Source organism: Harpia harpyja, chromosome 2, assembly GCF_026419915.1.
Source record: "Harpia harpyja isolate bHarHar1 chromosome 2, bHarHar1 primary haplotype, whole genome shotgun sequence".
NCBI classification, from domain to species: Eukaryota; Metazoa; Chordata; class Aves; order Accipitriformes; family Accipitridae; genus Harpia; species Harpia harpyja.
This window is the reverse complement of record NC_068941.1, coordinates 72,849,001-72,870,002: the sequence shown is the minus strand read 5'-3', so window position 1 is coordinate 72,870,002 and position 21,002 is coordinate 72,849,001. Positions and strand designations below refer to the sequence as shown.

Genomic DNA, 21,002 nt, shown 5'->3' with positions numbered 1-21,002 from the left:
TATGTTTGATGATATTATACTGCATTGAAAAAGAAAACTTCATCATCTGTGAGGCTAAAGTTAAGGGGAAGCACAGGCTAAGTATGTGTGAAACGTTTTTAAAAGAGAAATTATCAAGCCCCACAAACTAAAGAAGTGAGAAAACTAAAGTTTATGGGATGCTAGTAGACTATGAAAAAAAATTACTAGCTGCAAGATGAAGCTTCTGGAAGTAAAGTAAACAGAATCTAAATAATATTGCTTTTAGAGAACCTGGAAAACAGACAGATTAATTGCCTTCAGAACCCTGTCAATTCTTATGTCTACCTGAAATCAAGTAAAAGTGATGTATGATGAAACAGTGTTAAAAAGAATAAAAATGGTTACATGGATGCAAAAGTTACTTTGTTAGGAAGTACCATAATTTTCACAGGCATTCAACCCGTTCTTGGGTCACGAGTAATTAATATTTCAGAGAAAAGAATATGTCATTAAGAATGTAATTTTTAGAACTTGACTACTATAGTGAACACATAGTAGTAACCTTTCAGCAATAGAACCTACACATAACTGGAGAATGACTTGAATGAATGAAAGAAGTTATCATCTGAATTAAAGAAATTATTTTGCAGTCAGTTACTTTTCATCAAACCAGTAGGTTGTATAACTCTACTCTTGTGAAAAGCTCTGTGAAAAAAACAGTAACTTGTTTAGAAAAGGAATTTGAAGTGTTTTAAGAACATGTCAGGATATACAAAAATTCCTTAGTTTTTATTTGAAAAGACCTCTTCACAAAAATATTGTAAGGGTCAAGTATTTTCAGAAGTTCCTAAAACCATATTTTATGTACCCAAATTACTAGTTTTATCACTGAAGTGTGCAGAAAACTCAGTAAAGAAAGTTGCTAGTATAAGCTGATATTCAACATGTTTGCTGATTAGGCCTCTTATTTAGATATTTAAATAAGGAATTGTAACTCAGCTTAAGCCTATGAGTTTAGTATCTTTGGCCCAATACTTATTCTCCATGCTCTTTTTACTTTATATTCATCTAAAGACCAATGAAAACAGATGGTTTATGGAGTAAATTCTACTTTCATTTGGTATTCTTATCAGTTTTGCTGTTGTAAAACACTATTCAAAGTACTCTTAATTTACACAGCAGAGTCAAATCACTATGTTCACTAAATGCTTCAGCAGTGTATGTGCAAGGTCTCTGTGAGGTAAGAAATGAAAATTATTTATGTCCTTTTCAGCACATACACAGCAAGACCAGCAGACATTTGCCAGTCAGTGGCCTAGTTTCAGAGGAAATGTTATTAGCCAAACTCAACCTACAGATGTTATGATCAGTGTTTGTTACTGTAGCCTGTACCATTTCTGGTTTTGGCCCTACAAGTTTAGCAGGATTATGACTGAAGCAGAAATTTGCGAGGGTGCTTCTGCAATAGGCCCTAGTAATCTGTCTTCTTCAAGACAGTGTTAGCCACTTTTTTTTTAGGAGCACTGAATTTTTTTTTAAAGTCCCACGACAATTTAAGAGACAGCTGGAAAGTTTTGGTGAGTCTAGAGCACTGGTACAATTCTAGCATAAAGGAGACTCAATAAGGCAGAAAAGGTGATTCCTAATTTATACCACCCACTTATTTCATTGTTCTTCTAATTTTACTGGTGCTTTCACTCAGCCTCTGGGCCGTGACCCCAGGAAGATGGTGCGATACCCTGTACATGGACAGGCAGCAAACCAACCCAGTCTATGAAGGTGCCTTACATGGTAACAGCACAGCACTGTCCAGAAAACTGTCCACAGAGGCCTCTGTGATACCACCACCTTCACCTCCCAGAAAATTCTGAGTGGCTCTGAAATAGACAACCTTAAACTGCAGTATAATTACACAAGTAATTATAAAATTAAAAATTTGTCACTTATAATTGTTCTATGAACATATAATTTAGACATAGTTGTTGTACAGAAAGAATTATATTGTAACACGTAACTTAGCCTTTACTAAATATAATTCTCTTTAGGAAGTGAAAAGGAAGCAGATTTTTAAATCCTCCATAGAGACCAATTGTTTCAGAAATGCTTTTCAGTAGTACTAATATGTATTTATTAGAACACATTTTTCGTACTGCCAATGAACTGCTTAATGCCCCCCAAACTTCCCCAAAAAACTAGTTATTGAGTAAGAGCTGTGGGACTACTTAGGTAAGGACAGGATTAAAGATTTGTTGGACTGGATTCCTAGATAGGTCACAGTAGCTCTGAAAGAACCATTAGAGTACACTGTATAAATAAAATTAAAGAGGGATAGCTGGGCTGATGAGCTTTTTAATTTCTTGGTTTGAATCTACTCAACAATGAACCATACTCTGCAGTAATAGTCCAAAAGAAGATTTCTCACAGCAGATGTATGAACTATTATTGTGGGATATTGTAGCTGCATGAGTTGAATGACCAAATAACATTATCACCCAATGACTGTTTTGTGACTTTTGAGAAAATAGTATTTTTAGTTCACTTTAGAGTGGACAGAGGTATTACCATGCATGAATTAAACTAAATTAAACAGATACAAGGCTAAACTAACCTTTCAGCTGCACAGGTTGTCTCAGTTTAAGCACTGCCAAGACACGCTGATGGGACAATGCATAGAATATTTGCCCTGTGAAATTCTGTCTGGGAAAAAAGGTTAAACGCAATCACACATAGTAAAGACGTACAATTACAAAGCACACCTTAAGGTTAACAATAGTTAAGTCTACCACTTAGACCTTTTCAGCTTTCCCTTGTACATCACAAAATACTTTCAAAAAATGTGGGACTTGATATAAGTGTGATCTACTTTATTTACACATTTTCATTTTAGATATACTTCACATAGTGTATCTGATCATACGCATGCTCAACATGTGGAAGTGAAGACTTCTTTGGGGGTGCTTTTTACTTTGGAAGATTTGAAATCCCAAATGAGAATATTTATGAGCAATATCTGCCCAGAACTTTGAAGTGATTATGGGTCAAATCCTGTCTTTTCATAAAATTAAAGACAACTTCATATACCCTGAAAATACCCACTTAATTTGTACATGCAGAATATATAGAAGCTCCATGCAGGACATAGAGAAGCTATGGAGCTACTCTTCAAAGAACTAAGAAACTATTGATTCTAAGAGCCTCTCGAAAATAAATGAAGCTAAAAACTAGTTACGACTTTGACTCTTTAAATAATGTTACGATTTAATGTTAAAGAATGTAATTTTACAGGACAAATCAAAATGGATGCAATTTCCCTCAGTCATTGACTCTTGAGTGCCGCTGTCCTTAATAAGACATGTTATTTCTCTCTGTACCACGTAATGGAAAAAGCGGTTATGTGGGAACTGCAATATACTGTTAGACAATAAGCCCAGCTACCCTTCTTCGTCATGTTCTGCTGATGCAACAGTGCAAGTTCAGTTACAGATGTATGCAAAAGCAAACTAATTGTTATACATAGTAAGATGTCAGGCTCTAACATATAAAAGCAAATTACTTATAATCTATGTTTCATACTTCTGACACCACCCACCCCCCCAAAAAAGAAAAAAAGGATCACTTGACATCAAAATCCAGTGCATGTTCAGTGCCACTGAAACTCTGGCTCTTCATACTGATGACAAAATAAATGGCAGCAAACTCCAAACAGTTCTTTTCCATACAGTGCTTTTGCTAGAGAAGCATAAATCTACTTCTGACATTACACTGATGACCCAATATTCTGGTGTGAATTTTCCTGATAAAATATAACGATAGTCATTCTCATTGGCCTCCTATTTTCACTTACCACTTTTTTTTTTTTTTTTTTTTTAATTTCAGTCTGGGATCCTTACTGCTTTCTCTTAGAACCTAATCAACCTCCTAGAAAGACAGGGTGATATTATACAAGTAAACCACCATCCTACATTGAAAGTAATGTCAATTTGTTGTCTTTGCATTTGCAATAAAACTTTATTTTTTCATTAGCCGTTTACATTTTAATCTTCAATATGCAAATTAAAGATACCGCATGCATACCAGGACTAGTTTTTTCAAGTCTGTGGTTAAGGCCACCCGAGAAGTTGTTTCATCCTCAGCAGCACGTCCCAATACTCATCCAGACCATACCACAAGAGGGCAAAAACCCACCCGGACACCGAGTCACCCCCCATTCCTTGCGGTACAAAGTCTCATACGCACGTAAACAACGCAAGACCACCTCGCGGCCCTGAAGACCCTGGCTTGCAAACTCTTCCTACGGGCCGCCCTCCGCCCCGGCCCCGGCCGCGGCCCCGCCCCGCGCGGCGCCGGCCGATGAGGCCGTCAGCGCGCCGGGGTCAGGTGGCGGCAGGCCGGCCTGCCTCCCTCCCTCCCTCCCAGCCAGCCAGCCATGCTGCTGCCCTGGGTGCGGAGGGTGGCTGCGCGCCGCCTCACCCGGGATCTCCCCCTGGCCTGCAGCTGCTCGGTGCAGGGGCCCTCGCCGCGGGGCTACAGCCGCGGGGCGGGCGGGAAGGTGAGAGAGAGAGAGAGAGAGAGAGAGAGGGAGAGGGAGGGTGGCGGGCGGCGCCTCCCCTGCGCGGCCCCTCTTGCTCGGCGCCAGCCGAGGCGGGCGGAGGCAGCGGGGGGGGGACCTGGGCTCCGCAGCTCTCGGCTGAGCGTGCCCGGCGCCCGGCTCCGGGGCTGCCGTGTGCCCCCCAGCTCCAGCCTGGGGCTTCGACTCGCGAACCTGCGGCGCCGGGGTGGGCGCCGTGCCTGTGGGGGGCGGACCGTGCTGGGGCCGCTGGGAGGCTGCGCCCCGGAGGGGTTCCCTGCCGGGGCAGAGCCGCCTTCCTGCCCCGGCACCTCGCTGCCCTGCCGATGGGCTTGAGTCGGGAGTCGTGCGGCCCCCTGTGCTCCTCCTGGATGCACCTGGCTGCAGATCTGCGTTTCGGGGGAGGGAGGGGAAAAAAAAAAGAAAAGCTCTTTTGTACTTAAAACTACAGACTGAAAGAGTTTGTGTCTCTACGTGTTAGGCAAAATGATTATAACTTTAGTTATACTGTATCTAATTTCTTTTTCATGCTTAAAAGTAGTTGTAGTAGTTTATCCTGGTTTACCAAGGCACCGCTCTGTGCGTCACGTTAGATAAGTATGTAAACTGAGATGAACATAGACAGCAGTAGCTATGGTTTGAACAGTGTGCTTGCTGCCTTTCAGATGGGTCTCTAAATTCCATGTTGTTTACATTAATGCGTGTCCTTTTTTAGGGTCTTGTTCTGGGAATCTACTCAAGTGAAAAGGATGAAGGTGCCGCCCAGCTCACTAGTGCAGCAGATGCTTTCGATAGACTTGTGTCTGGAAAGCTGAGAGAACTTCTATCCGTGTAAGTGTGTGATAAGCTTCTGAAATGAATTAAAAGTACCTGCAAATGCCAATAAGAATGATCTTTTTTTGTCATTATTAGGGTTTGTATCCATACCACTTCTCAGGCTGGTATTTGCTTCTACGAGGCCAAGCACTTTGGAGGGGAACTCCAGTGGAAAAAACTAAGCACTGAGGAAACAGATGCAAAATGTTTGTGGGAATTGTCCTTTTCTGTGAATCAGCACTGAGCTGAGTGTCCCAGTACGGTGTTGAGGAGCACTGTATGGTTGTGGAGGGAACGTAATACCGTAAGATTTATCACCAATAAAGACTTCTTTATTGAAAAGAATCTTTTTGTGTCCTAGATGTGGGCCACCTTTGAAGAAAGGCAAAACACACATATTCCATGGTTTGCATCAGGTACGAACTTTGAATTTTGGTGTGCATACTGATTAATGTGTGAGGTTTGCCCTTACATCTTATTTTAAGCTGGGTTCACTGCTGTGCTTGTATAAATGCTCTGCTTTTCTTGCCCCTCTCATCCCTCTCAGCAAAACATGGGTTCTTATTGAAACCTCCTGTTCTGCACTCCCCATGTTTGCATGGCCTTTTGCACAATCCTGTACTCCCTCCACTGTGCTGCAAATGGAGAAGATGTAAACAAGTTTGCTGCAAAGGTGGTGTGCTCTGAATAACTGCTTACTGAATGAGCTGAAGCACAACAGTTCTGGATCAGACTTCTACTGTGCCTTCTATGTTCAGGAGGAGTGAGTGTGCAAGTGTGTACCAGTATGTGCAAAGGCCTTCCCAACATGACAGTTCTAACGCAAGGTAGTCCCGTTGTAGGCTTTAATCAGAGGTTTTAAAGTCATTTGCTTGAAACCTCTGAAATCAAGACGTGGGACTGTTCTTCAAGCAGGACTTCTCTCTGCACAGACATGATCTATCACAAGAGTATGAGACGGGGATTCATCTGCTTAAAGTTAGGCTTTAGGTGCCATTTGAGAAGCCCTAATACATCTAATGCACCTACGTGGAGCTGGCAAATGTGGTTACCATTTGTGCCTTTCTGGAGTAGTAGCTAGAGGCTAGGCAGACATGTAATGTGACACTAGGTGTCCCTGCCTAAGTAACTGAATCTTATGTTAGGGCTATTTAAATGATTTTAAATAAATCAATTTATAGTGAGTATTGCCTACCATGTATAAATTCCTGTGTGGAGACCCCGGACAGGTGACACTGGTCTCAGTAGAAAAGCTCTTGGAAATTTCATGGAAGTTGAGTCCACTGAAGGTGCCATTATCCCAGTTCTGCATACAGGATGGCCTCTGAAGTGAGTAGCAAATCTCTGCAAGAGAAGGCAGTAGAATTTGGCCTTACACTCTTCTAAGTCTGTAAAATAATGATAACTAAAAAAATGTTAACTTGAATCTTCTAGAAAGCTAACACTGGTTTCAGCATCTTGTGGACTAAAAGACTTTACTACAGTGTAACGGTTTGAAAGCTGATTGTTAGAATCTGACAGAGCAGCTTTTTGTGATGGAAGGGAAAGCCTAAGATTAACTTCATTTTTCTTCAGAGCTATGGGAAGTCTGTTCACATATATAACCTTGAGTTTTGTACAAATTTAACTCATTCTTAAAAGGCTGGTTTAATCTTTGTTATTTCTTCCTTTTTGCCTTCTGCTTGCAGCTTATAAGGCAAGCATTTAGTCTGCTGTACTACGTTGCTTTCCTGAGTTCTAGAGCTGTGTACCTCTGTGCAGCTTTGGTTTGTTACCTGGCAAATCATGCCAGCTCAGCTCCTGAGCTGAGCTAATAGGCTCAGCCTTTGAAGTGATTTTATTTCCTTGAGCATAGTACTGTGCCAAAAAAGGTTACACTTCTCCAGCTCAGTTCTGGCCTTTGTTGCAGCTGGAAAGCTGGATCTGCTTTCAAAGGACTCTTAGACTTGCCATTAGAAGTATCAAGTCTGCTATATGTTGAGCATAAAGCCCTCTCTGCTGCAATACGCATAACTAACTATTAACCGGACGAGAACAAGAGAACAACTGGTTGCATGCCTGGGGCAAATGATTGGGAGTGCAAGACAGTGGCACCATACTGGCACTCTTGACGAAGAAATGTGTGTAACATAAAGTACTGAATGTATTTTAATGCTGTGCTTGGTTTGATTTGAAAAGTAAGGTCTTTTTAACAACTCTTTGCTGTGGCTGTAACAATGAGGAAAGTGAATCCATTTGTGTGTCGGCTTCATCTAGGACTTTCCGAGCGTGGTTGTAGTTGGCTTGGGTAAGAAGAATGCTGGAGTAAATGAGCAAGAAAACTGGAATGAAGGCAAAGAAAATATTCGTGCAGCTGTTGCAGGTTAACTATTTTTAAGCATTTTGTCTATAGTACTATTGCAATGCTGCAGCATGTTCCATTTTTGAAGAGTGAGTCTAGACATGATTTTGTTTTTAAATGCAAAACCTACTTCATGGTTTGGCAAATGCGTTTACTTGTCACTGATATTCATATAAGTTTTTCCTTAGTGAGGAAGGAGTTATAGGGCATGTAAATCAATCTGCAGAGAGGTAACTGCAGTTATTTATATCAAATAACTTTCCTAAAGAGTGTGATATTGAAAAGGCACTTGTTTAATTACTACTATTTTGAAGCCTGAGAGCATCACCGATTCACTTTATGCACATGCTGTACTTAAGTATGCACATGTATTTACTTTTGCCACTTAGTTTGTAACGGAGATATTTGTGTTATAAACTGCTATCTTTCACAGCATCAGTAGTATGATTCAGTACGTTATCCCTCATAGGCAGAGGAGGCCTCTCTATCTTAATCAAGGATGACTGCTGCATCTAAGTGTGCATAAAACAAGAATAGAAAGAGTTATCACCGCAGAATTTATAATCTGAGACTGGAGGTCAGTCACACGTGTATGACAGCTATATGTCTGAAGTGCTAGCCCACATTGTCTCACCAGCTGCCAAAACGTTGTTAAATTATTTGGGTACAAAATAGAATTTATGGAATATGTTATTGTATTTTTTTGTTTGTTTATAAAAGTGTGTATAAACTCGTTTGGAAGAAAAGAGCAGTCATACATTCTTAGCAAAAAACTAAATTACAGTGAATTTCCATACCTGTAGATAGTCATAATCTATAGCACTCCAGAATGATAAAGCTTTTCTTTGATATAGAGTGAGCTTAAAGGAATTGGAACAAGTGTGGACTTTCCTTTTTATTCTTGTGAAATGTCTTAATCATTACAATTCATCAAGTGATAATTTCAGTCAAAATTTGTCAGTATATGGTCATTAGGATTTTTAATTATTCTACTGCATGATCTGTTTGATTTACTTATAAACTCAGATATCTTGAGTTAAATTTATTTTTTCCTTGAAATGTCATATTGATCACCTCAGACACCCGTTTTGCTGTTCTGTGCAATACTCAGCCTACTAGTTCTGTACTGTATTTTTCAGTTGGCTGTAGACAGATCCAAGATCTGGAGATCTCTTGTGTTGAAGTAGACCCCTGTGGAGATGCTCAAGCGGCTGCAGAAGGCGCTGTCCTTGGATTGCATGAATATAACGAGCTGAAGCAAAAAAAGAAACCTGTAGTTACTCCTCAGCTTCATGGAAGGTGATGGCAAAAGGAAAGCTTGCCTATTTATTTATCTGTTTGTTTATTTATTTATAGAACTGTGTGCATGCTTGTACATGAGAAAAATATAAAACTGAAAGAATAGGGCTAGCAGCAATATCCCTCTTAACTCCTCCTACTCCTTTGAATTTCCTGAAGTATTTGACGTCTCAAGTATATTTATAGTGTTTGCTCCATATGCTTTGTTAGTATGCCATGTTCTGAGGTTAAGTAAATGCTGCTTCATAGAAAAGGCGGCCCAAGTTGAAAATACAAGTGAAAAATTACCTGAAGCGTAGTTGTGATGTAAAAGGACTTCTGTTGGTATTGCATGCCAAAATTGTGGAGCAGAGGTACTTCAAACTCCATAAACGAATAAATCCTTCTGAGAATCGGGAAGTGCTAATTGACACCAGACCATGCCATGATAGAGACATTTTGCATAGTTCATTTGTTATATTTTCATTCACAGAGTATAATGCAAGAAGAGAAGCTTGGGTTCTTCTGGCCTCTAAATAGACATCACTGTTACTTGAGAGCAGAAAGTAATATCAGAGCTTTTGGTTCCAGAACAAAGTTTTATTAATCCTCTTTTACCCTATCAGAGTGGACTTTGGACCTTCCATATAGGATATTCTGTCATGCAGAGGGGAGGTATTTCCCATATGTACTTTATACAGGAAAAAAGTCCTTCCTTATGAGGAAGTTAGTGAAATAAAATAAAAACATCTCAATTTAAGCATGTCTTATTAAGCCACATGCAACACTTTCCATTTTGTAACACAGCAGATAGTTTGGGAGCCAATCACATTTATATTAAATAAACATTTCCTGAAAACATAGATGGTCCTATGACCATTTATGACACTGGAAGTAATTTTTGTATATAGGTTAGGAAGGACCTCTGGAGGTCATCTAGTCCAGATCCAACTTGGATTAGGGATAACCTGGAAGTTACCTACAACTTTAAAGCTCGATCACGTTGATCAGCCCTTTGTCTAGCCCAGTTTTGAATATCTCCGGAGATGGAAATTCCACAACCTCACTGGGCCATCTGTTCTAGTGCTTAACTACACTCATGGTTAATTTTTTTGCAGTTTCCCTTGTTGAATCTTGAGACCATTGTCTTACCCTCTTACTGTGCAGCTCTGAGATATGTTTGTCTTCATCTTCTCTATAAACCCTATTTAAGGGTAGAGGAAAGACTGCAGTTAGATCTTTCCTCATTTTTTTCTTCTCTAGGTGAAACAAATCCAATTCTCTTAGCTTCTCCTCATATGCCATGTGCTTCAGCTCCCTACCCCTCTAAGGGGCCCTCCTTTGGACTTTCTCTAGTTTATCAGTATTGGTTTTGTATTCAGAAACTCAAAAGTGGACGTAGCTAGAGGCAGCCAGAAGATGTAGCCAGATGCAGCCTCACAAATGCCAAGGAGGTAAATAATTATTTCCATTAACATGCTGGCTATGCTCTAATCCAATGCAGTACATGGTTGGCCTTTGTCACCACAGTAATGCACTGCTTACTCCTGCTCAACTTGTCCACTAGGATCCCCAGGTTCTTCTGTGCACCGTTGCTTTCTGCCTAGTCAGTGTCCAGCCTGACTGTTGCATAGAGCTGTCCTGTCCCAGGTACAGGACTTTACACCAGCCTGTTAAACTTCACGATGTTCCCCTTGGTGCATTCCTTCAGCTTGTCAAGGCCCCTATGAATGATGGCCCCACCCTCCCCATTTCAGCTGCTCCCTGCAATGTGGTGCTTTCCATGAACTTCTGACGGTACTTTTCATTGTCCAAGTTGTTGGTGAAGGTATCAACCTCAGCATCAACCCCTGAGGAATACCACACATAACTGACTGCCAGCTAGACCATTCAACTGTTGTCTGCTATCTTCTGAGCCCAACAGTTCTTCCAGTTTTTCACCCATTTTGTAGTCTACGCCTCCAGTTCAAGTTTTCTCAATTTGTCTGCAAGGATTCCATGTGAAAACCTCACTAAAGCAGATAAATGACATCCACTGTGGTCCTCTGTGCCAACCCTCTCATCATAAAAGACAGTCAAGTTAATCAGGCATGATTTGCCCCAAATAAATCTATAATGACTGTTCCCAGTGACCATCTTGTCCTTCATGTACATGGTAGTGGCTTCCAAGATGACTTTCTCCATAAACTTTTAGGGGATTAGTCTAGGATAACTGGCTTGTAGTTCCCTCCTTGCCATTCTTAAAGATGGGCATTTGTCCTTTTTCCAATTATCAGGGACCACATTCAGTTACTATGACCTTTCAAACTGAAAGAGAGCAGACTTGCAATGATGGCAGGCAGCTCCCTCAGCACTCAGCTATGTCCTGCGTGCTACCAAGGATTTGTGTATGTCCAGCTTCCTTAAGCAGTCCTAAGTCTATCTTCCTCTGCCATGGGTAGTACCTTTCTTTCCCAAACCTTAAGCACAAAGTACCTGGAAATGTGGAAGCCCACCTTAGTAATTATTAAGACTGATGCAAAGCAGGCATCGAGAACTTCAGTCGTCTTGGTGTTCACTGGATTGCCTGCCCCATTTAGTGAGGGGACAGCATTATTACTGACCTTCCTTTTCCTGATGTACCTGTTGAAGTCATCTTGTTGCCTTACCTACTTCTTGCCTGTTTCAGTGTCAGCTGAGATTTGGCTTCTTAATTACATCCCTCCATATCCAGGCAATGTTTCTAGATTCCTTCTTCACTGTGTTCTTTTGAGAGGTGGAATCCAGCTTGATGCCTTGCTTTGTGGTATCTTTTAACGCAAGTAAGTCTTTCAGTTCTGTCTCAGTAAAATGAAAGGTTTTGTACTGGTAGTGTTGCAAAGTAACCAGAGAGACATCCCCATTTCCTGTGCAGGCAGCTCTTCCAATGTTTGCTCTGTCATTCATTAGCAAAATGCCTTGAGTGCACTGTGAAATGAGATCCATATTCCACTCTTATCACATAATTGTATTTCAGTAAAGTGAAAAACAGAATTGGAGGTTTTATATGGTAAATAAAAAACTTCCAGGGCTGTTATAATTAATGCGATTACAAATTTTGGAAGGGGTATTAAACCTTGTGCTTAACGATTTAAGCCAATCTCTTGACTAGTAAGGATTAGGACAACACCTAATGTATTAGATAATTTTACATTTGTCTGTTCTAGGATTCTTCTAGCTTTCTGTGAAGCATTTGGCACTGACTAGAACCAGAGATGAGCTACTAGACTAGATGCACCTTGGATCTCATACTAAATTCCCAATAGTAAGATTACTATGACATTCTTAATTGCCCCAAATTAATGATACCGCATTTTCAGACAGGAGAGAACAGATGGATGCTGACAACATCTTACTTTTGCAAATGTTTATAATCCTGATTATTGTATGGTGGTGTTTAGTGCAGAAAGTGAAGCCTGGCAAAAAGGTGTTATCTACGCTGAGGGTCAGAACCTTGCTCGGTACCTTATGGAGGCTCCAGCTAATTATATAACTCCAATCAAATTTGCTGAACATATTGAACAGAAGCTCAGAAGTTTCAGCAATGTGAAGGTCCATATAAGGTAAATTCCAGTGAAATGATTCCTCTATAGAGTAAGATACCGTCCAGGTTATTCAAATCTGCAGCAGGCTTTCATTTTCACTCTGCCACTTCAAGTAACAAAAGCAGAGGAAGTGTTTGGCAAAAAGGTATGAGGGGTGCCCACACTGCAACCTACTCTCAGAATTAGGAGGTGAGCTTCTAGTTTGCCTAGTAAGCTAGATACTGTGACACAGTAAAATGATTAACTGTCAATTAGTCATGCAGTCAATTACTGCTTAATTAACACATATGCTGTGAAAGGAAGCCTGATGAAGACTTGGTGAATAAGAGGGCAAATACTAGGTACCTTTTTTCTAATACCTTTTGTTTTCTTCCCAAGTGGGTTTTATACACACCTTTGCTTTTTTGTTTGGATGTGGTAATTAAACATCCTCTATTTATTGCTGTTATTGTTGGGGGTTTTCTTATTTGTCTTTTAAAAATGCTGAGATGGAGCTGTAAAAGCCCTTGCAATTGAATTTGGACAGCTAATGCTTCTTGCCTCTGAATTTCTAGTTACTGCTCTTTGGTGGGAATGGGCTAACTGGTTGTGCGAGTGTTGGAGGCTGTTTTGTTGAAAAGCAAAAGACTGAGGGAAATCAACTTTAACTGTAGTTAACCATGTTGATAGCAGAAAGCTAAACTGTAACCTGCTGTGATATTGTTACTTCATATGCCTTCAGAGACTGTGGCCTTACGGGCAAGTGAAAGATTAATGTTTCTGATGCAGACAGTGTAGATGAGCTGTTGTTTGTTCTGTTGTTTTGGTTGTTTTTTTAAAACGAGGTAAAACAAAAATCAAGCAACAACTTCAAGGAAGTATTTTTCTGTTTCACAAAAAAAGTAATAACGGTTGGATTTAAACGGCAGTTTTCAAAATAACTAACTAAATTAAATTAATAGTTTGTGTATGAACCTTCAAGAATTGTGATCCCTTAAAAACAAACAAAATCATCTCGGTCAAAGTGTCCAATAAAAAAAAAATAATATAAATTTCTATTCCAGACCGGAGTCTTGGATAGCAACACAACAGATGGGAGCATTCCTGAGTGTAGCTAAGGGTTCGGCTGAACCTCCCATCTTTCTGGAGATTCACTATTTAGGTGGTGCTAATACAAATGATTCCCCGTTGGTATTTGTAGGAAAAGGAGTTACATTTGACAGGTATGTATGCTAATATTTTAATGATTAGAGGGGGGAAAATGCCTTCCTGCTATTCATGTTCAATGGGGAGATGCTTTTTCTTTGCTCAGCCCATCTTCCAATGCCATTCCAGTGAACTTGCCTTATATAGTAGATTGTGCTGCCTTTCCTGGGGATAAGACAAGCTTGAGTGAGTGGTTGGACAAAGTAGGAATTGATATGCCCTCATCTTGTAAGGGGAAAATGGAAATTCAGAGGGAAACAAAACAAAGAACGTGCTATTTTTTCTTTTTTTGGCTTGAGCAAACCTCTGGATGAAGAATTTACATGTTTAGAATTGCAGTTTGTCACTGGACATCTACATCATGCTTAAGGAAAGAGAAAATAGTTTATTCTTTGCAGCAGTTCCTTATAACTGCTTTTCATGTCACATAACTACTGAAGAATTTATCAGTCTGTTCCCCTTCCATAAGCTGATTTTACCAAGTGTCCTATTTTATTCTTGTTTTGTGCTCTTCTGCTATTATGAAGACCACCGAGTTAGACCGCTGCAGATTACCTGGATTTTTGTGGCATCCTAATTATGAGGAAATAACTCAGTGACATTATTTTATCTGAAATGAAAACCCAGATACCTTGCTTTCAGTATGCTTACTAGGGTGTTGCAGGAATATTTGAAAACACCAAGTCTAGCATTTACTGATATTTGGTGCTAAAACATACCGATGGACAGAATATTATCAATGTATGCAACATCGAACTCCTAAACGTTGGATGATGCTTGTGCTATTTGTTCCAGTGGTGGCATTTCACTGAAGCCATCATCAGGTATGGATGCGATGAGAGCAGATATGGGAGGGGCAGCAACTGTCTGTTCAGCCATTGTGACAGCAGCAGCTTTAAATCTACCTCTTAACATAATTGGTAAGCGTGTTTGTGTAAGAATCCAAACCTCTTCATTTTACAAGATTCCGTTTAGACAGTAATTTTCTAGTATCAGCAGTTTTAATGGTCTTAATAGAAATGTCATGGACTCTTGCAGACCTACTTCTCTCACTCCCTTGTTCAGCCTCTCTTCCATTTTTACTTGCTTATAAAAAAATTACTATCTTTGCTTGCATAAAATATTGCAACACCAAATTAAAATTTTGAAGGCATGATTTTTAGATCTTGGGAGAGAAATGATTGTCAATAAACTTATTTTCAATGAGTTTTTCAGAAGTCCTGATCCTTCATTACAAGAAGGAATGTGGATATCTGTAAAAGCAATTAAAAGTGAAAAGGAGTTAGCTGAGCTACCTCCATAAGTGTTTGCCACAGCTAAACAGGAAGAGGGATCAACTCTTGTTTCCTTAGGTGAATATCTCAGCAGAAGAGAAATCTAAAACAAACAAAACCAGTCTGCTGATACTATTTTTAAGTATAAGCAATGCTGATTATTTCTGCAGAAATGTTGCACAGCTAAAATTAAATGAGTTGATTCAGCAACCGTGGCAAAATCAGTTGGTGATGACATGTCATCCATTCTAGGATAAGTTTTATAGTTGAGAACCTTGACTTTGAGGAAACGAGTATTTTAGTCACTTTTATGCTTCAACCAGTAGAGGGCAGCGAAACACGCATCCTCACGACATGCCTCATTTAAAAATATGCAAAGGGAAGGGCTAAGTCAGTGGAGCAAAAGTCTGTGTATGTAATTCCACTGTGGTGGTCCACAATTTGCTTATTCCTTATGCCAGGAGCAGGTTTTCCCTAGGAATGGTGGAGTGCCTTTCATCCCATTACCCCATTCATAGTTGGAGTTTTGATGCTGACCCTCTTTTTTGCTCATCTCTACTTGTTCTTCTTATGGTTGGAGTTCTATGGCGAGTCCTTGGACCCCTCTTGACATTACATAATGTTTATTTACAATGAGCAGAGCTTGATTGGCTCAGTGTTAATTCAAGAAGTTTTTAATTTCAGAAAGAAAGAAATCCCTTTACATGTGACTAATTATTCATATATGGAAGACATAAGATGGTATTTATTGCTCCTCTGACCTGACTTGTCTGGGCATCAAGTAAAAGTAAATCCTAGTGGTAAATGATATAGGTGAGAGAATGTGGTGGTGCAACATGCAGAGGAAATTCCCTGATTGAAAGCTGAACCATGTGTCTTTCAGTAAACAGGAAAATTTGGATTTTGAGTCATTGACTCATAAGTTCAAGATGAGAATAGTACTGTTTTCTTAAGGAGGTGTTTGGTTGTTTTCTAAGTGTTTTTTCTACATCTTTTCTGAGAAAGAAACTAGTAATGCACTTTTTCTTTTCTCTCTGAGGTTTGGCACCCCTCTGTGAAAATATGCCCAGTGGTAAGGCAAACAAGCCTGGGGATGTAGTTAGAGCCAGGAATGGAAAAACAATACAGGTATGCATGTGAAAATTGGATTTTGAGTGCTTTTAGTGAATTGGTTTAATCAATCAAGTTATATGACTGCAGTCAAAGTACATGTTTGAAAAGACCCTTTAAAAAGATAAGCAGTGCAAATGTACTGTTTTTAAAAAAGTAAGACGCATGATATTAATTAGAAACTGCTATCATAGGATTCTTATAAATATAGATTGAACAGATTAGACATGTTTTATAAATTGCTGCGAAAAGCTGAAAAGTATGGACATTTACTGAACATGCTAGAAAATCTTGTTTTAGCAGATGATCTTAAATATAGGTTCTCAGTTAGAATGAATAACATATTAATTATTTCCAGCAGACCCTTAAGGAGACTCCCTGCTATCTGGAGTAAGACGTAAGAGTATTAGTTTCCTGCTGATGTAACCAAGGTCTTTAACACTGCCAAGCTGCTCTGTACAATCAGAACTCTGAGTCATAGGGGCTGTTGGTTCAAAGGAGCTTGCCAAATCAGTACCCAAAATACATATTTTATATTTAATCCAAACTGTTCCATACTCATCTAATAGATTAAATGGTACTGAAAGTCATTGTGCTGTAGACCACTGATTTTGTGCAGAAGTAGATGGCTTAATTATTTCTCTCTGTCTGGATTTCTGTGATTCTGACACCTTTGACTTGCTGAACCTTCCAGTTCCTTGAGCTTCTTCTCCCAAAACTGAGTTCAGTCACCCTCTGCTTTGAGGGAGAAGACTAGGCACATATTTCCCCACCAAGAAGAAATTTGCAAGAAAGTGCTAGTAGCTCAGAGCATATCATGCAATTAATCTTGCAGTATTCATAATGAATTTTCCCTGAAAGGAGCAAAGGGGCTATTGTGGGGGTTTTTTGGTTTTGTGGTGTTTTTTTTTAAAAGTTTCAAGATCCAAAGAGAAAGCAGTATAACAAGGAACTGTTTCCAGGCGTGCATCTGTACTCCTCCTCTGCAGTCTCCATTAGCCAGATCTCTGTGCTTGCTCAGAAGCAGCCCCTGGGATTCCTGGGGCTTTGCTGGGAATGGTAACCAGCCCCCCGGGACTCCACTGGAGCACCTCTCCAGCCTCCAGGCTCTTCTGAGGAGCCAGCAGCACAGAGGCCCAGCATGCAGAGGAGGTTGCAGTGCTGAAAGATGACTTGATCTCAGCTACAGATATGCTTTTATTCTATAAACATACATCTTTTTTCTTTTTAGTTTGAGTAAATTTTGATTACCTGAAGTTCCTAGAGCCTGTGACAGTGCATTCACAATCTGACAGCTATTGAAGATAATATGTAAGAAATAAGTCAGTGAAAGGGATGTTTTCAGTAGTTAATCTTTTTTTACTAATTTTGCACCTGAAGGTAGATAACACAGATGCAGAAGGAAGACTGCTGTTAGCTGATGCTCTCTGTTATGCCCACAATTTTAATGCAAGGGCTATTGTCAATGCTGCAACATTAACAGGTAAGCAGTCTCCCTTCCCTGCTCATTTTGCAAGTCAGTTCTTTGTTACTCTCATAAATTGGGCTGTGGATTAGTTGCACTATGTATATAAAGCCAATGTGAATTCAAAAAGCAACTGAGATGATTTTACATGTTGTAGGACAACAGCTAGCACAGTTTATGCTCTAACAACTTGTACAGCTGCACCGCGTCTCTAGGACTGGGGAGGGTATTGGAACTCAGGGTACACGCTCAGCAACGTAGATGAAGTTGGAACTAGTAGGTTCCAACTAGTAAGAGCAGGAAAACCTATGCAGACTTTGAGGTTTCTGCACGATGTTTCCCAGTGCTTCCATTTCTGAGCTAAGCCCTCCCAGCTCCCAGGGCTGTGTGATGCAGGGATACTGGCGTGGTTGTAGAAGAATCTTGCCAGGTCCATATGGCACTGGCCACGCTGGAGCCAAACTAGCTTCTTTGTGAAACGGCTTCCTGAGTGCCTGAGCTCTGACCTAGCCAGCACCAGTTCTTCCATTATGTGAGCTAGCTCAGGTCTCTATGCCTCTAGATAATAGAATAGGAAAGTCATTATCATCTTCCCAAGAATTCATTTGACTGAAGTATCTCTTATTTGCAGTTTGCATACTTTCAGGCATAATAAAATGTGCTTTAATTGGTTCGTCTTTACAATTGTATGTGAATGAGGTTATAATTTTAAATTTAAAAACAGCATTGTGTATGCATCTCATGAACTGCAGTAACAAACTGTTGTGGGTGAAGTGACTGTAGCTGAAATGAGAGCAAACATGGAAGAGTAGTTCGGACAGGAGTCCACTGTGTTAATGAATATGCTAAGCAAAATAATTATCTTTCTATATATTCTCTACTAGCGCTTTAAATTGTGTTCCATCAGTTTTACCTGTTCAGATGCTATGGAAAATTTCAATAGACAGAAGGGAAGCTGATTTTAAGATCGTTGGCTTGTGTAAAAGTATTCCCTTATAAAGGGCATGACAGAAGAAGGACCTTCCTCCCACTATAGATTATTCTGTGTTTGGGATCCTTGGACACCAAGCAGGAAGGAGGAGAGCTCCTGTAGAAATTTCTTTGACATACCAATTTGTTAAACTACTTTTTTCCTTTCTTTTTTTTTTTTTTAATCTTACTGAGGATTGAGTGTTGGCATTACAGAAGCGGTTCTGTGGCATCAAATAAACAAACATATATGTAATCCCTCTGGTTTAGGCATGGTTTAGTATTTTGATAAGGATTATTTCACTTAAAAGTAAATTCACAGATGCTGTGCAAAAATCTATGCAAGTGAAATTCACAAAAGGGAAAGTATCAGCTTGAAAATTGTAGAAGTCTATAAATTGGAAAAAGGCCACTCACATTTTCTACATGGAAACAATAAAATTTAGATTTTTTTTTTGAGAAGACACTGTTATTGCTGAATACATTACATTAGAAATATTGCTAATAAACATCAAGCTGAAAACAGAAAATCAGTTTCATGAGATACAGAATATAATTTTATGAATTCTTGTCCTATTAGATTATATAAATGTTTTAACAAGGTTTAAACTTTTTAAAATGCAAGTGTACTAAAATCTTTAGTTTTTGCAGACTTATAGAAATTACTGATAATGGGAATTAAAAATGGAAAGTTCTGTGAGGAGTCAGGATGCAGAGGAATAGCTCTGGTCCACCTTTGACTTTTTTGTATAACCTTGAAGGTGCGTTTCTGTAGGTGCCATGGATGTTGCATTGGGGTCTGCTGCCACAGGGGTGTTCACAAACTCATCCTGGCTTTGGACTCACCTTTATGAGGTAGGCCATCTGCATTTATTATTAAATCATAATAATAATTGAGTAATAGCTGTTGTTATTGAAAAGTTAGTGCATTACTGAAAGTCCTTCTTTATGCAAATCTAAAAGGTATGTTACTACATTTTGAAATCTCGTAGGAATGGTGTTAGTACTGTATTTAATTGAAAATAATTAATTTTGACTATTACTAGCTCTTTGGTGAGGTTTAATATACAGCAAACAGCATGCACATCATCTCAAGGATCTGCATGTTCTGATAACTTACTGCACCTGCATAAGCTCAGGACTACTGACAGTAATTAGTTCATGTTAAAAAGATAATTGATCTTGCTTAACAACACTGAGACAGAAATTCAGAGTGGGTTCGTGAGTGGCTGAAGTGTGATGGCTAAAAGAAGTCTCTGAAGGGAAGGATTTATGTTGTCAGGAAAAAAAAAAACCCTGAAAAAACCAAAGCAGTCTTTAAATTTTGCCTTTTAGCTAACACCAAAGTACCTAAAAAGTAGGATTCACTGTTTTGTTTTTCAGTGTATTTCCAAATACCTAATATTATATTGGGCTGAAGATTTTTGGACTGATCAAAGCTAAACAAAAATAAGCATGCCTGATACTGGGGCTTATAAATGCAGTTTAAAAAATTGCCAAAACTTATCACTGTTTCTTTTTCAGGCCAGCGTTCTGACAGGAGACAGAGTTTGGAGAATGCCTCTTTTTGAACATTACACAAAACAAGTAACAGAGTGTCCTCTTGCAGATCTGAGTAACATTGGAAAGTACAGCAGGTAAGATGTACCAATATCCTTCATGTGCCCCTTTCTTTCAGTGTATTTGTTTAATGTTTGTGCTGTTGGTGCTGCTTTAGAAACAATACAATTTTTCTGCTTCCCACAGAGCTGGAGGAGCATGCACAGCTGCTGCATTCCTGAAGGAATTTGTGACTGCTTCTCACTGGGCTCATTTAGATATAGCTGGTGTGATGTCGAATAAAGATGAGGTGCCCTATCTTCGAAAAGGCATGGCAGGGCGGCCTACAAGAACACTAGTAGAGTTTGTGGCTCGATTAAGTCAAGACAGTCACAATACCAAATAAAATACTTATTCTAAAACCATCCACTCTGCCTTAAGAAAAAAAATCTTTAAAAGTATTACTCATAAATGAATGCCTCAAGCATATTTTCACTACGGCAATGAACTACAAATGCATTTATAAATCATTATTTGGGTAAGAATATCTCACCTTTGAGATTTGTCATCCCATATTATGCAGTTTGAAATAAAAAATATTCTGTTTGAACTATTGAGATATTTAGTACCAAAACATGATGATGGAAAACATCTGAACTCCTATTTTATATGTAAAGTAATCATAATTCTTGCAAACAATAAATCTTTTATTTGGGTGTGTGTTTTGATTGAGAGAGAATTAACAATAGATGGAGATCATAGCTGAGCCTCAGATTTGGGTGAATTGTAGGTGCTGTGAAAGGTAACTCTGCAACGTTGTTTATAAAAATGCCATTCTAGCATTTTTCCTTAGAAAAACTAAAACCGCTGTTGGTGTGTATTGAGGTAGAAATGATGCACCATCAGACTTTTCAAACTGTTGCAATTAGCGTGA

General features: G+C 39.4%; 1 protein-coding gene across 1 annotated transcript; it reads left to right on the top strand.

Moving 5' to 3' along the window:
* Positions 1 to 4,346: 4,346 nt before the first annotated feature.
* On the top strand, positions 4,347 to 20,784 carry LAP3 (leucine aminopeptidase 3). Its single transcript, XM_052780396.1, has 13 exons — positions 4,347 to 4,510; positions 5,244 to 5,359; positions 5,706 to 5,760; positions 7,601 to 7,706; positions 8,825 to 8,984; positions 12,383 to 12,544; positions 13,570 to 13,728; positions 14,507 to 14,631; positions 16,025 to 16,113; positions 17,476 to 17,578; positions 19,305 to 19,384; positions 20,054 to 20,166; positions 20,276 to 20,784. The coding sequence occupies exons 1-13, from the start codon at positions 4,388 to 4,390 to the stop codon at positions 20,472 to 20,474; spliced, it is 1,590 nt and encodes a 529-aa protein (XP_052636356.1). The 5' UTR covers positions 4,347 to 4,387; the 3' UTR covers positions 20,475 to 20,784.
* The last annotated feature ends 218 nt before the right edge of the window (positions 20,785 to 21,002 follow it).

Bases quoted from the DNA above. Each gene is read 5' to 3' on its own strand.
- LAP3 (XM_052780396.1), top strand. From the start codon at position 4,388: ATGCTGCTGCCCTGGGTGCGGAGGGTGGCTGCGCGCCGCCTCACCCGG. The intron at 14,632-16,024 runs GTAAGCGTGTTT...TTTCTCTCTGAG, and splicing joins TCTACCTCTTAACATAATTG to GTTTGGCACCCCTCTGTGAA. The intron at 20,167-20,275 runs GTAAGATGTACC...TGCTTCCCACAG, and splicing joins AACATTGGAAAGTACAGCAG to AGCTGGAGGAGCATGCACAG.